Here is a 15,028-nt window from a genome sequence, read left to right as displayed (position 1 = left end):
GGCCTATTCGTATTCGGTATGTGACCACATCTACTCCCATTGCAAATCCAGGTCTATTTACATGAGACAGAACCAGTATCACACTGCACAACCGACGCTTCGAGGGGATCTGCGGCACAATATTGGTGACAGAAAGCAGGCACTAGGTTCCTCACTCACCTACAAAAGATGATAGACGGGTGTGAGTGTACACGTACTGGCCGCAAATCCCACAGGAGTGTCGGTGTAAGCGCGTTTTATAGGTTTCTTCGTCCACCAGGCGTCAGTGATGTCCCGCACGTGATCCAAAGACGATGTTCAAGGCGTATCGGTGGCGATGAGTCCGCCACGTGTCGACGAACCGTTCACAGGCGATGTCGCTGGTAGCCGCGCAGGTGCGCTGGCCGATCGTTCACTACAAAAGATGATAGACGGGTGTGAGTGTACACGTACTGGCCGCAAATCCCACAGGAGTGTCGGTGTAAGCGCGTTTTATAGGTTTCTTCGTCCACCAGGCGTCAGTGATGTCCCGCACGTGATCCAAAGACGATGTTCAAGGCGTATCGGTGGCGATGAGTCCACCACGTGTCGACGAACCGTTCACAGGCGATGTCGCTGGTAGATGCGCAGGTGCGCTGGCCGATCGTTCACTACAAAAGATGATAGACGGGTGTGAGTGTACACGTACTGGCCGCAAATCCCCAGTTGTTAGTCAGTTCAGCAATTTTGGTTTTAAAAATGAGCCAGTTGTCATTAACCGATCGCTTGGAGAACATCTCAAGGAATTCATTTACGAAAACTTGAAGCTCGATATTAATTGATGAGTAGTCTGCTCTTGCGTAATCCCTAATTAGTTTCAACCTGCTTTGCTTACGAGGTGAGGTGGTAGACACATTAAAAACAACGACTGAGTGATCACTCAGACCTGGTAAAACGGAAAGGGAATGAACAAAGTCTGGGTGTGTGCTTAGCACTAGATCCAAAATAGTTGCACTAGACTGAGTAACGCGAGTTGGACTTTTAACAAGCTGAGTTAGATTAAAGTCAGAACATGCGTTAATGAAAGAAGTACACTCTGAAGAATTAACGGTAGGTTCAGGATAGGATAGGGACCAGTTGATGTTTGGAAAATTGAAGTCACCTAGGACAAAAATAGGGGACCGAGGAAACTTCTGATGCAAGATATTCAAAGCATCATGAAAGTCGATAGAGAAGCCGATGGGCGAACTGGGTGAACGATAGCAGGCACATAAAAGGAAATCCATGTGATTGAAACGTATACTGACGCAAACAATTTCAAGTGTAGAAACCAACTGAACGTGAAAAGAAACAAGTGTATCGGAGACTGCAACCAAAACGCCGCCACCAGGCCGACTGTCCCGGTCGCATCGATAGATGTTGTACTTCTTTTGGCAGTCTAAGATTTCGCAGTTGTCAATGTTCGCGGAGAGCCACGTTTCAGTTAAAATAACAATTTCAGATGAGCATGTGTCTATAAAAGCTGACAAAGCTTCTCGTTTGTTTATGACGCTTCGAATGTTGCAAAGCAGAAAGGAAAGTTCTTGCAGTGAAGAGCGTAGATGTAATCTCGCTTGTGGCTATGAAGGGGGAGGCGTGACATCTGTATTAGAAGATGACGGTCGGGACAGATCTGGAGAGTGCTCGCGGCTTGGCGCAGCCTCAGAAACGCGGTCAGTGACAGGACAGTACACATAGCTCTTGCCGTTTATAACCACTCTATTGTATTTTAACTGATATTTCTTCCCGGAAGATTTGGCAAAATCAATCAGCTTTTTACGGGTGGCTCTGCAGAAGTCTTCGCTGATTGAAATGCCGGTATCTCGCAGTTTCGACCTTTGTGACAAGATAGCGTCTTTAATTTTAAACGATAAAAAACGAACTACGACAGGCCGGTGCCTGTCCTGGACGAATGCACCTAATCTATGTGCACGAGAAATAGCGTCGTCGGCTAAATGCAAATCAAACAACTTAGCAATTATTTCTCGAACTTTTTCTTCAGAGGCAGCCCAAGTCTCAGATATCCAATCGGAAATCCCATAAAACACCAGGTTGTCCCTGCGGGACCGGTCTTCGTATTCATCTAGCCGTGATTGAAGAGAGACACTTTCGTTCCTAGTTGCAGTTGTAATCAAATTTTCCAAATGCGTTTCATCGCATGTACTTTCAAATGACTGCACCTTTTCTACTAGCGTAGCAAGTCTTTCAGTTAGGGCACATACTTTGCTATCCAACTGTTTTTGATTTTCTTTTATTTCATCGATACAAGTTATCAGTTTGTCATGTCGCTCGTCAAGATGCACGGTTAGATTCTGAATAGCAGTTAACACTTCACTGTGGTTCTTGCTGCAGTCATTGTTAGGGCCGGGATTCAGCTCCACGTCACCGCTTAGAAGAAGCATTTTTGTAACATGAACACACTCGGCGGCAATAGAAACCAAAATACTTGGGCATGGGAATAGCAGCAAGAAAATGTTGTCAGAACGCTTAGACAAAAGGGGTGGAATTTCACTGTCCTGGACGAATAAACAGAAATGGTTTTGAGCGACCATTGTCACCGCTGCCATCCCATGCCCACTGAAGGGAGCAAAGGTTCGGGGCGTGAATTTATAGCCCGATGGAAAGGTTGGCGATGTTGATGTGGCTGTCCCAATGAATTCCCACGTCGCGCTGTACCGTAGATGGGGCCGAGCCGAATGGCCAGGTTCGTGGGACTGGGGACCGTCCTGCGCCAGGCACACGCCAGTCTGGAGTTGTTGTGTAGATGCTTCAACACAGATAGGCAACGGTACCAAGGCGAAGACAGGAAGGCACGTGGCGATGACTGTAGCCTGGACGAATAAACAGAAATGGTTTTGAGCGACCATTGTCACCGCTGCCATCCCATGCCCACTGAAGGGAGCAAAGGTTCGGGGCGTGAATTTATAGCCCGATGGAAAGGTTGGCGATGTTGATGTGGCTGTCCCAATGAATTCCCACGTCGCGCTGTACCGTAGATGGGGCCGAGCCGAATGGCCAGGTTCGTGGGACTGGGGACCGCCCTGCGCCAGGCACACGTCAGTCTGGAGTTGTTGTGTAGATGCTTCAACGCAGATAGGCAACGGTACCAAGGCGAAGACAGGAAGGCACGTGGCGATGACTGTAGCCTGGACGAATAAACAGAAATGGTTTTGAGCGACCATTGTCACCGCTGCCATCCCATGCCCACTTTGTTTAATCGAATGCACACATCAGCATTAATGGCAGCTTCACCTGTATCACTGCGATGGAACAGAACTCGCCTATTTGCGTAGATTGCCTCCGGAGATTCGTCCTCACTTGAGTGGCACTATGCGAATGTTAATTGCTCAACATCAGAAAGATCTTTGTCCCCAGTGGCGGTGGCATGCAGCTTTCTGCATTCCTGGAGCAGGCTCGCGTCACACGATCCACCACAGCTGTATTCTTCAACTGGCTCCACTGATGCTTCAGGATCAGTGCGCTTTTTTTCTTTCTCTGCAGGTCTCCCTGCTGACTGTTTTTGCTCGTACAAGCTGCGCTCCTTTCTCTTGAGAGGCAGAGAGAAGTATCTGATAGACTACATTTTGGATGTAACTAACAATTTTTTTTGTTTCTTCGTGCAGTCTATCGTCTTCTAGACTTCTGACGAAGTTTTAGTGCATAGATAAACCAATTGATTCGGAGTAAAAAAAGCAACTCTAGCTCCCGATCTCTGGGCAACGTTTTTTAGATTATGGGACAGCATATGAATGTAAGGGATGATGACAACTTTTTTCTTCTTACACGGGGTCTCTAGACTAACATCCGCTTTTTTCTGATATACTTTCTTCAGAACACCTTTAGCCACAGACACAAGAAGATGGGAAGGGTACCCGGCGTATTCCAGCTGCTTGCACTATTGTGAAAAACTGTCATGCATGAGGCGCAGCCAAGACTTCTTGAGAATTAGGAATTGAAAGGCGAGCAATGAAACGTCTCACAAGTTTAGAGTGTAATGAAGGTAACAATAGTTTTTCGCCACGAGGTTTGAACATCCAACACGTCCGATCATGATGCAGTATGAAGTTAATATCTAGGAATATAACTCCTGTTTCAGGCAATTCGAATATTAGTTCTAGAGGTTTGAAGTGATCACGAAACAATGCGAGGACATTAAAATCGTCATCCATGAAGGAATCGTCATTTTATTAAGTGCAATGAAATAGTCGTCAACATATCTTACTAATAGTTCTAAAAATCCGTTCATTTAAATACCACAAGCATTTTGAACGGCAATCGGTCCGTAGTGATGGAGGCTTGTGGTATTTCAGTGAACGGATTTTTACTATTAAGATTTTAACTCACTTCTACTTTCATAGTATTAGACAGAAAACCATATCTTCAGGAACAAGGCATCTGCATTGGGTCGTGCATAGCCCCCTTCCTAAGTGATTTATTTTCACAACAGTGTAAGGGTTGAAATGCACCGGGTAACGTGCATTACAACACTTAGTAGGAGTTAGTATCGTGTGCAGTAAAGGTTTATCCGCTCATTGCCGTATTTGCAATTGCATTCAACATCTAAAATAAGGTTTGGTTTTAAAAGTGCACAAAATCCGGTTAACGCATGAAATAGCTGAAACTGCATGGATTCCTTTTTCGAAAGATGAATGTATAAATAGCCCTTCCGTTGCATTGTTGCCGAAGGAGACTGCGTATTTGGCTGATAAGTCTTGCTAGCGCATGTTCTTTAGGCGCATGTGATATGCGGTGGTATAAAACCAATTTTAACAAAACTTCTCTTAGGGCTGTATAGTTTCACGATGGTTCACGCATTGTGAACTGGCGACGTGTTTCTTTGGTGCGCCTATCTCCTTTTATGCATATATTTTCCGCCCTTACCTGCGAATAAATCAGATGAAGTTAGCGCCTGTCCTGTGTGTTCCCTTTCTTGTGTGCGTGTTTTTGTGCGCTTGTACTGATTTCAAAATAAGCTATGCACCATCTAGCCCTAAAAGAAGTTTTGTTTGTTTTGTTAAATTATCTATCCAAATATGAGGGCTCTTTTGTATGTACATCATCCCCTTCATCTTCTCAAGTCAACACTTGTGTTTCTTTCATCGTCGGTTTGACATGTCGTGCAAGATATCTTGGATTTTTCCTTCGCAATAATCTGGTGCCGGCGGATGTGAGTGTCCTGTTGGGATTTCTGTGTCCCCCCTGGGTTCTTCTGAAGGGTTTATTGAAGCTTTTGAGGTCCGAGCTGTGGCGACAAGTTAGAAGGTGTCAAGACGAGTTGCGTGTGCTATGTTTTGGATCCTGGATGGCTTGCTGAGATTAAGCTGCTTGCCGTTAATCGCCTCGCAGCTAACTTGACAGCGTCCCTATAGGCACAGACCTTGAACCAAGTGTTGTGTTCGACAGCGGCCAAGCAAAAGAAAGATTTGACGCATAAGAATTTGAAAATTATTGGTGACGTTGTTGTTCCGGGTACGTTAGCGATATTTTGAAAAGGGGACCAAAATTCAGTAAAGACCCAAGTGTTCCTGCACATGAGTTGCTCGCTTTTTTAAAGTTAAAGTGAAAGTTTATTAGATTGAACATATCTACAAAATGCATAAAATACAGACGAGGGTCCCATAGTCATAAGACTGCACCGGGACCCTCGATAGATCACAACAACAAAATAAATATAACAGCAAAGTTAGCGAATGGTTATACTATACAAAACATGGAAAATCGGTACTTTAAGACAAAAACAAAGGCACTAACACAGGAAGTAGGCGAATCAGTAGTTTTACACAAAAACAAAGGCACTAACACAAGTACCAGACATAAAAAATATAAAACATCAGCAATTCAACAAATATTCCTTCAAGTTTTATGGGGGCTATTCTCGCAAGAATGCGCCACGGGGGGGGGGGGGGGGGGGGGATAGATGCTACAGTCGCCTTCTAGCCCCGACGTGCCAGCCCTAGCAGACAGAGCTGTGACCCCCAACCCGCGGTGCGAGAAGTCGCCACTGCGGCGATTTCGGGCCAGAGGGGACAAACACGAGTTACGTACTCGAACAGAGTTTATTGTGCTCGAGTACACGGCAAGGGAATAGCAATCAAGAACAACCACCGTGTAGCGAGCGAACGCCGCGTACGGGGGTGAAATGAAAACCACCTAATAGCGAAGCGCGTCAATGGAGGTGAGAGGAAGAGTCCTCACCTGACACGGCTTCGCGCTCACATCCCGTTGCGGTAAGTGCCTACGGTGTGTGGGCGATTCTCGGTGACGGCGGTGGTCTCCTCGGCAGAAATCATGAACCGCGCTTGCGCGATCAATCGCCGAAGAACCCCGAGCGAGTTGCTACAGTCGCGCTCCTCGACACGGAACGGGAGAGGAGGTCTCCCGGTTACGCCGGCAGAAAAGAGGGAAGCCCGCGGCCGCGTCGCCACAGGCTCGGGAGGCGGCGGGGGGTGGCCAGCATGCCCTCTCCTCCGCCAACCTCTCTGCCAGCGCGCGTAATCACGCGTGTTAATTACGCGCGGGGTTTATAATGGAGGAAGGGGATTGTGAATCCCGAAAAGTTATTCTTAAATGTGGGCAAGGTGATGTACGTCTTCAGTATTAAAGGCAATGAGTTGCAAAATGAAATGGCTGCAAAAGATGTCATTTTTCCATAATTAGTACGAACTTTCGGGAGTAGTAAATTGTTATTCGCTGCAAATCTTGTAGAGTTATAGTTCGAAAGTAGTAACGGTATAACAAACTGGAAATGCAAGCTGCCATTCAATAGCTTAAAGAACACGATTACAATGTGATACTGAAAGAGCTGGTGGAGTGATAAGATATGATGTTCATATATTATGGGACGAGTGTTAGTGGAAAAAGTGCTGCAGGTGATAATGCGGATGGCCTGATTTTGTATACGCTGTGGAGACGATAAACCAGCAGATTGCAAGAAAAGCAAAGAATGAAAATCAAGAGCAAAATAACTGTAAAAGAACTGTGAGTTGAGCTAGTTGGTGCATCATTTTTTAAAATACACAGCGCAAACAAACATCGGACAAGCGAGTAGACGGGAACAGCGCTGACTATCAACTGCATGATTTATTGAAAGAACACGAATATATACAAAAATGCTCTGACAACCAAGTGCGCATGTTCGCAGATAAAACAACCATCCGTGCTTTGAAAGCGCACAATGCAAGTAGCGAAGCTAAAGCGGCCTGGTTGCCGAGAAGAACATTATTGTCACAGAGAAAAATCAAGAACGTTGTCTGTTTGATGGAGTGCATGTGCTGATGAAGACTACGAGTGGGACCACCACTAGTCGTTCCAAGGACGGGTTGGGAAATGTGGTTACCTTCTTCCAACAGAATCATCTGCAACTGCTTCAATCAGAAAAGGAGGGGGGCTTTGTTGTGCTGGCGGAGGAGGAGTAGCAGACGAGTGCCGAAGAGGCTATCGCCAAGAACTTCGGTACAGTTAAATCTAGCGCGACTGGAGTGAAATATAAGGCGGCGGCCATGTGCAGGGAATTAGAGCTGAACGGCTTAGCGAATAGCAGTGTTGAAGCTAAGTTTAATGCGCTCACTGTGTTTTTCACAGCTAAATCCTATAAAGCAGATGCACCGTTTAGGTGTATATTAAGCGAAAACGGCATATGGCAGCACGTCCTCAGTAAGTACCTGCAGAAACACCTAGGCTCTTTACAGGTCCATGACCGCTTCACTGTAAAAAACTCGTTACAGGTTGTACGGTTTCTCGAGGGTAATTCTTCAGTTTTTTATATGTTCTCTGTAGATGTGGAAGATCTGTTTAATTGTGCCCCACGAGGGTTTGTTCGGTGTTGTTAGGAGTGCGATAGAAGAAGGCGAAGTTGTGGATTTCCAGAACTCATGTGGCCTTTCAGTGGACAATTTTATGCGCGTTCTTGAGTTTTATTTTGGGTGTTACTTTTATCTCTTTTGAGAATACATTTTATCGTCAGAGACAAGGGATCTGCATTGGGTCCTGCGTAACCCCCGTGCTTTGTAACTTGTTTTTAGCTTTTGTTGACTGCGCCCTTGAGCAAAGCTTTAATGGGAAGGGAGTGCTGAAAGTTCTTAGGTACGTAGACGATTTTCTTATAGTTTTGAAAAAACTAAATAGCATTTCTTACACCGACGCGGTTGGCAGCGTCTTGGAAAGCTTTCATCAGAACGGGAGGGGATTGAGATTTACGCACGAATTCCCTTTACAAGGATCGTTTTAGTTTTTAGACGGCAATTTTACTCTAGGAGTTGATCATGTGTGTTGGGAGTACGCTCCGGGGCACAGAAAGAGTTTTTACCCTTTGATTCCGCTCACTCGAAAACTGTCAAGAGGTCTATTTCCGACCAATGCCTGGGGTCTGCTCTCTTAAGTCGTGCCCGCCTGCTATGCAGTGTAGCTGCATAGCAGCTTTCTGTACACCGGCTACTTACTGCCGGGTTCTCCTGCGCTGTCATTGTTTCTGTGGCCGAGGCCCTACTTCGGAAAACAAAGCAGATCATGTTCGCCAAAGCGAACGTACTAGAAAGGCACTCGGTAAAACCAGTAGTGGTGCCGTATATCCATAAGGTTGCCCATCATGTGACAAAAGTGGCAAGCCGGCGCGGCGTTCCTGTGGTGTTCTCCGCACACAAGAATCTCGCCGAATTTTGCTCACGCATTTCGTGCGCCGAAAAGAAGAGTGACTGCATGAAGAAGCACTCAAACAAGTATGTCGACTGCTGTACCGGTGTCGTTTACGAGATACCGTTGACCTGCGGGAGGGCTTACATAGGCCAGACCGGGCGGTGTGTGAATGACCGGGCGGGGGAACATTTGCGGGCGTTAAGGAGTGGAGGGACACATTTGGCAGAGCATTGTGCGAACTGCAGAACGTGTGAGCTGCGGCTGGAGGAGATAAATATACTTGGCAGAGGCGGTGATAAGACGACACGTTAACTATTAGAAGCCTTTCACATCAGGAAGAGGGGGCATGACTGTGTGAGTGACACATCTGTTAATCTTTTGCACGCAGAGTAAGGTATCTTGAGCACGCATTGTGAACTGACGATGTGTTTCTTTACTGCTCATGTCTCCTTTTATATATATATATTTTCCGCTCTTACCGGCGAATAAATCAGATGAAGTTAGCGTCTGTCCTGTGTATTTTCTTTCTTGTGTGCTGTTTTTGTGCACTTGTATTCATTTCAATATAAAAACCATCCTTCCTTTCTTGAATAAATATTAGTGGGAAGGTAGCGCAGTGTGTGTCTTCTTTCTCCGTCCTTGTCTTGGTGCGCTGCATTTTGTTCCCTTCAATCACGTACCAACAAACCCAATCTTCTACCCCAGCAGGGGACCAGTGCAGAATTTGGTGCAAGCATACCAGCCTTTTTGAATACGGGCCTTAGATTGGGGTCAGTGGGGTAGTCTAAATTCTGGCCCAGCAGCAGCGGCAGCGGTGCCAAGGTTGTGAGTGTGGCACCATGAAAAAAGCTGAGTTGCCAGCTCGTTGGGGAGGGGGGGGGGGGGGGGAAGCATCCACTGTACCAATCATAGCACTCTGCAAACCGTGACTGCCATGCAGCAATAAGCTCTTGCTTTGTGCGCCGTGGCACATGAAGTTCGCTCATCGGAAGGTTGTGGCTACTGCTACTCTCGCTCTGCGCCTCCTTGAATGAAAGGCAGGAGTTGCAACGGTCCTCATCCTTGTTCATCAATGCTGGAACATACGTTGCAAACAGAAAACATCACTGCAATGTCTTGTGCGGAATTCAACAAGGTGGGGTACATTTGTAATCAGTAATAGAGTACCGTCTTTGCCAAAAGTAACCAGGCTGCTGCGAAGGCTGGCGGAGCAAGTGCGCGGCCGTGTGGCGACGTTGCGCTGCTTGTGGCTTATCGGTGCTCGTCAGCTCCGAGGGTACAACAGCTGACGTAACTTCGCACCCTCACTCTCGCTCGTTGGATGATAAAAACTAGGCGCGTATGATGTGCACAGAATTCAACGCACAGAAAACAAAAGAAACATATCTAACAGGAAAACAAAATAATCGCGGCAGCAGCTCTAAAGGGCAATATACAATCGGGTGTACACAATTTCATGTAATAGAAGTAGGAAAATAGACGATGGCAAAAGGTTACAATACATCCGCAGTACAAAAGCAATTTGTGTCGAAGAAATGAACATAATTAAACAGATATGTCTTCAAGAATAAGGTATTTCTGCCACTTGTATTTGCTAAGGTTATTTATATCTATATTTTTATTTTCTAGGAAATTCAAATATGTAGGCATGTGGTATTGCTGCATGTGTCGACCCTAATTAGTGCGGGTAGGGGGTATAGACCAGTATTCTCTGTTTTTGAATATGTAGGGCACTCCTAAAGGTCGATGTAATTACATAAGTTGAGGAAAGCTTCATTGTTAGTTTGAACACTGTGTTTGTACTTCATAACAAGGTTAAGTTTATGTAACTGGTGTATGGGGAGTACATTAAACAAAGCAAAAAGTTCTCTTGTTATGGGCGTCATATCAGGCATTTGCTACATGACAAATTGTTTTCTTTTGTAATAGCATTAATTTGGTAAATTTGGATTGAGTTGCGTCGGTCTATACAAGACTGCAGTAGTTAATATGGGGAGCAAAGACTGAGTTATAAAGAATTAGCTTAATTTTAGTCGGAAGCATCATTCTAAACTTACACTGCACGCCACAAGCTCTTGCCAGGTTTCCCGCCACGCGTTTCACGTGGGCATTCCAATTTAGATGTTGACTGAACGTCACACCCAACGTTTTTTTTTTCGTTAACGACTTGTACTTGTTCGGAACCGAGTTTTATGTCAATATCCTGACTAATAACCTTCTGCATAGGAGAAAATAATATTGCTTTTGTTTTTGCAACGCAAATTTGTAGTAGATCTATCTGAGTCCATTGAGAGAATTTGGAAGTGTAACATTTGCGAAATCAGTGAGCTCTTCAATACTAGCTGACTGGAAAAAAATGCTGGTGTCATCCGCAGAAATGATGTAAGATGCAAGTGTGCTGGTGTTTACTATATCATTTATGTAGATAATAAATAAAACCGGTCCGAGTATGCTGCCTTGCGGCACACCTGAAGTGACATTTAATAGAGAAGAGTGAGCTTGGTTAATCACGACGCATTGCTTACGGTTGTTTAAATATGAGGAAAAGTCTTCTCACCTGACACGGCTTCGCGCTCACATCCCGTTGCGGTAAGTGCCTACGGTGTGTGGGCGATTCTCGGTGACGGCTGTGGTCTCCTCGGCAGAAATCCTGAACCGCGCTTGCGCGAAGGTTACCAGAAACTCCACGAAACCCATAATGCTCTAATTTTGTAGACAAACTTTTGTGGTCAATTCTGTTCAATGCTTTCGAGAAATCTATCACAATACCTAGGGTCAATTTGTTATTTTCAAACCCTCTAAGTATTAATTCCTTCTGCGTTACAAAGCTAATTCAGTGGATATGCCTTGACGGAACCCAAATTGCTGTGGAGATAAAAGCTTTCGCTTATCACAGAAACTGGTGATTCGTTGCATATTATTTTTTCTTGACCATTGGAAAAAATGGGTAATATTGAGATCGGTCGATAATATGAAAAGTTATTTTTATCGCCTGATTTATATATAACTTCTACTCTTGCACACTGCATAATATCTGGAAAGGTACCAGTATGTAAACACGTATTGTAAATGTGTCAAAGAGCTGGAGTCAGCAGGTCTAAGACGTATTTAATGGGTTTAAATTCAAGATCATCAATGTCCCCTGCTTTGTTATTCCTTAAGGACATAAAGATAGAGTAAATTTCTTCATCAGTTGTCGGTTCAAAAAAGGCAGATTTAGGATTAGGTGCACCTAAATATTTTTTAATATTATCGCTGTCTTATAAAGGTGTTCCTGAGGAAAGATTTGTAAAATATTTGTTAAATTCATCCGCGAGGTCCTTCCCTTTTAGTGCTTTAGCATTAACTATTAGTTGAAGTACTTAACTGTTGCGTGTGCAAGTATTCAATATTTTGCTAAGTACGCGCCAGAGAACATAGGTCTGACTAGTTCAGTTATTAAATAAGTTTTCAAAATACGCATTTTTTGTTTTACTCAAAATGGTTGTGACAGAATTTCTGTATTTTTTTAAAGCTGTGAGGCCATCCAATCTCCTTCTCTTCACGAACTTTGCGTATAGTTGTTCTTATGTTTTAATAATTTTAAAACACTCATCTGTCATCCAAGGCTTGCGTAACGTTTTAGATTTGTTTATAATTTTCAGCCTAAAACATGCGTGAGAGCATGGCTTAAATAATGAGAGAAAAATGTCGTGTGCTTGCTGACCAGTTTTGCACTCAAAAACGGGTTCCTGTTTAAACTGCTTATTTCATTCTTAAACAGCTCTGGGGTCCTGGAACTTACGTCTCTGACAGTGTACGAATCGAAGTGGCTAACCTTTCTTTTAATAAATCCATTACATTTGTAGATCATGTATATAGGAAAGTGATCACTTAGTCCCGTAATTATTCGGCCCGACTTAACAGAGTCACTCACATTATTAGTCACAAATAAATCTAAAAGGCTCTCTGAATGATGGGTGATTCGTTTTGGCTCTGTTATGACTTTACCACAAGATAAGAATTGAGCAAAATTTGGAAGTCACGCGAGGCAGCAGCTTTACCCAACAGATTAATGTTACAGTCACCATCTATAATGATTTGAAGCTTATTCGTAATTGTGAAATTTAAGAGCGTTTCTAAGAACTTAAAAAAGCGGTTTACGTTCCCATTAGGTGGTCGGTAAATGACGGCAAACAACTTATTTTCTCTTTGAGTCGTTATAACCTCGTAATCAGCATTAATTTCACAAAAGTCTGGCTGTACAGCACATGCAAACTGTTTTGATACCAGCTGTAGTACACCGCCACCACGTCGGTAGGACCTGTTTAGAAAGAAACTCGCGTATCCTGGGAGATTCAAAACATCAGCTGTAGAAGAATACCACGTTTTGGTAATCATAATAACATGAAACTTGATACGAAATTCGGCAAAAAAACATAACCAGTTCGTCGTTTTTCTTTCTCGCACTTTAGTTTTGCAATGCAGTTCACTGATATAACTGTTGCCAGAAAGACAGGTAACATTGTTAAGGCAGCCATCAAAAATAATCAGACAAGTGCAAAAGAGCGGGCCATAGGCACTTAGGGAGAGGCGGTTGCATTGCGTATTTTATGCAGGTCGGACTCAAAATCAACTCGGATAACTCGGGACGTTTCAGTTTTCCTTGCGTAAACCCTGCCATGCCTGACCCATGCGTAACGCCAGCCCACCTCCCGTTTCTTGCCAATTGTCTTTTCAAGCAAGTTTTTCATTTTTGGGCACAGATACTCATTTACAACGACAGACTGTTTCTCTGAGAACCCGAGTCCATCTGCACCGAACCGACTTCTCCGTGCTTTCTGAAGAATGGCATCGCGCTTAGCGCGGTTGTTGAATGCTACTACATGGTTGCTGTTACTATTCGTTTTTTGCTGGGGCCTTATTTCGACAGTATCGTCGTAGCCATCTCTCTGGTCAGCAGCAGTCTTTCGCACTGGAACCCAGTGGCAGATTCCAACATCTTCTTGTGGTATAGATTCGCCAAGTGCGTCACCAAGCCTGCCAAGAACATCAATCAAATTTTCATTTTCGTCCTCAGGAATGCCTTTAATCTCGAGATTTTTTTCCTCGAGTACTGATTCTGTGCGGTGATCCGCATCGAATTTTCTTTTGCCATCTTTTTTAGTTTTGCAATTTCTTTAATCAGCTCCTTATTGTCACTTTCAGAGCGGCATTTTCTTTTTTCAGTTCAGCACAGTCTGTTCGAAAGTCCTCGACATCTTTGTTCATGTGCTCTAGACTAGCCTTCAGTTTCCTTGGAAATCAAACTAGCGCACTTCAAAACAAAGACACAGGAAGAGAACGACAACACAGCGCCGTGTAGTCGTTCTCTTCCTGTGTCTTTGTTTTGAAGTGAGCTAGTTTGATTTCCAAGATGAATTACCAACTAGCCCGTTCTTCCACTCTTCAGTTCCCTTATTTCTTTTCGCATTTCACGCTTCAAATCAGCTATCTCAGTTCCCATGATGAGCAACAAACACGTTTATGTTGGTCGAAAGTAATAAAAACTGGCAGCAGAAGCAACGGAAAAGACTTAAAAATAGTAATGCAACAAAGTTGCGAGACTTCCAACCTGCAAAACAAGCAGAAAATGAGCGTGTGCTCGGTTCGTTGCGTCCGCTGCCAAGTGTCTCTCGAAGCAGCTGCGACGTCCTTTTCACAACTTCGGGTGAAGACGATGGTCACGTGGTCAGACGAAGGGGGCGTCTCCAGCGTCCCGCACAGTCGCACCAATTCGTCAGTATCAGCTGTTTTGTTTCCCGCTGGCTTGCTCTTGATATCAGTCGTATATGCTTTCACGTATCCCTTCGAAACATGCAGAAAATGAGCGTGTGCTCGGTCCGTTGCGTCCGCTGCCAAGTCCGATGCCATTTGCCTGCGGATGGTAGGCCTAGGTAGAACGGTGGACATTGCGGCACTGCTGAAGAAGGGCTTCATTGGTCTCGGAAAGAAAAACACGGCCACGGTCACTGAGCAATTCCTTAGGTGAACCGTGGCGCAGACCGAGATGGTGCACGACGAAAGACGCAACGTCTGGGGCCGACGCAGAAGATAAAGATGTTTCTGCGTAGCAGGTAAGGTGGTCAATAGCCACGATGGACCAACGGTTACCAGCTGGAGTGACTGGTAGCGGCCCGTAAAGATCAATACCCACATGATCGAACGGCCGGCGGGGGCAGGGCAAGGGCTGCATCGGAAAGTTGGAGTGGTGTGGAGGGTTTTGCAGCGTTGGCATTCCTGGCATGCGCGAACGTAATGACGCAAGAAGCGGTACATACCCTGCCAGTAATAGCGGAGGTGAAGAGGAGTGTAAGTTTTCAACACTTCGGCGTGGACACACTGAGGATCGGCGTGAAAAGCGGCGCATATTTCCGAACGG

The 15,028-nt window shown here is 44.9% G+C and overlaps 1 protein-coding gene across 1 annotated transcript; it reads right to left on the bottom strand.

Annotated features, from left to right (window-relative positions):
- Positions 1 to 1,572: 1,572 nt before the first annotated feature.
- Positions 1,573 to 3,195, bottom strand: LOC146171067 (uncharacterized). The gene has a single exon (XM_084586529.1). The coding sequence runs from the start codon at positions 3,192 to 3,194 to the stop codon at positions 1,578 to 1,580; it is 1,617 nt and encodes a 538-aa protein (XP_084442655.1). The 5' UTR covers position 3,195; the 3' UTR covers positions 1,573 to 1,577.
- Positions 3,196 to 15,028: the final 11,833 nt, after the last annotated feature.

Source organism: Amblyomma maculatum, unplaced genomic scaffold (genome assembly GCF_055883805.1).
Source record: "Amblyomma maculatum isolate TAMU_Amacu unplaced genomic scaffold, ASM5588380v1 scaffold_23, whole genome shotgun sequence".
NCBI lineage: Eukaryota > Metazoa > Arthropoda > Arachnida > Ixodida > Ixodidae > Amblyomma > Amblyomma maculatum.
This window is presented reverse-complemented; position numbering and strand designations above follow the sequence as displayed.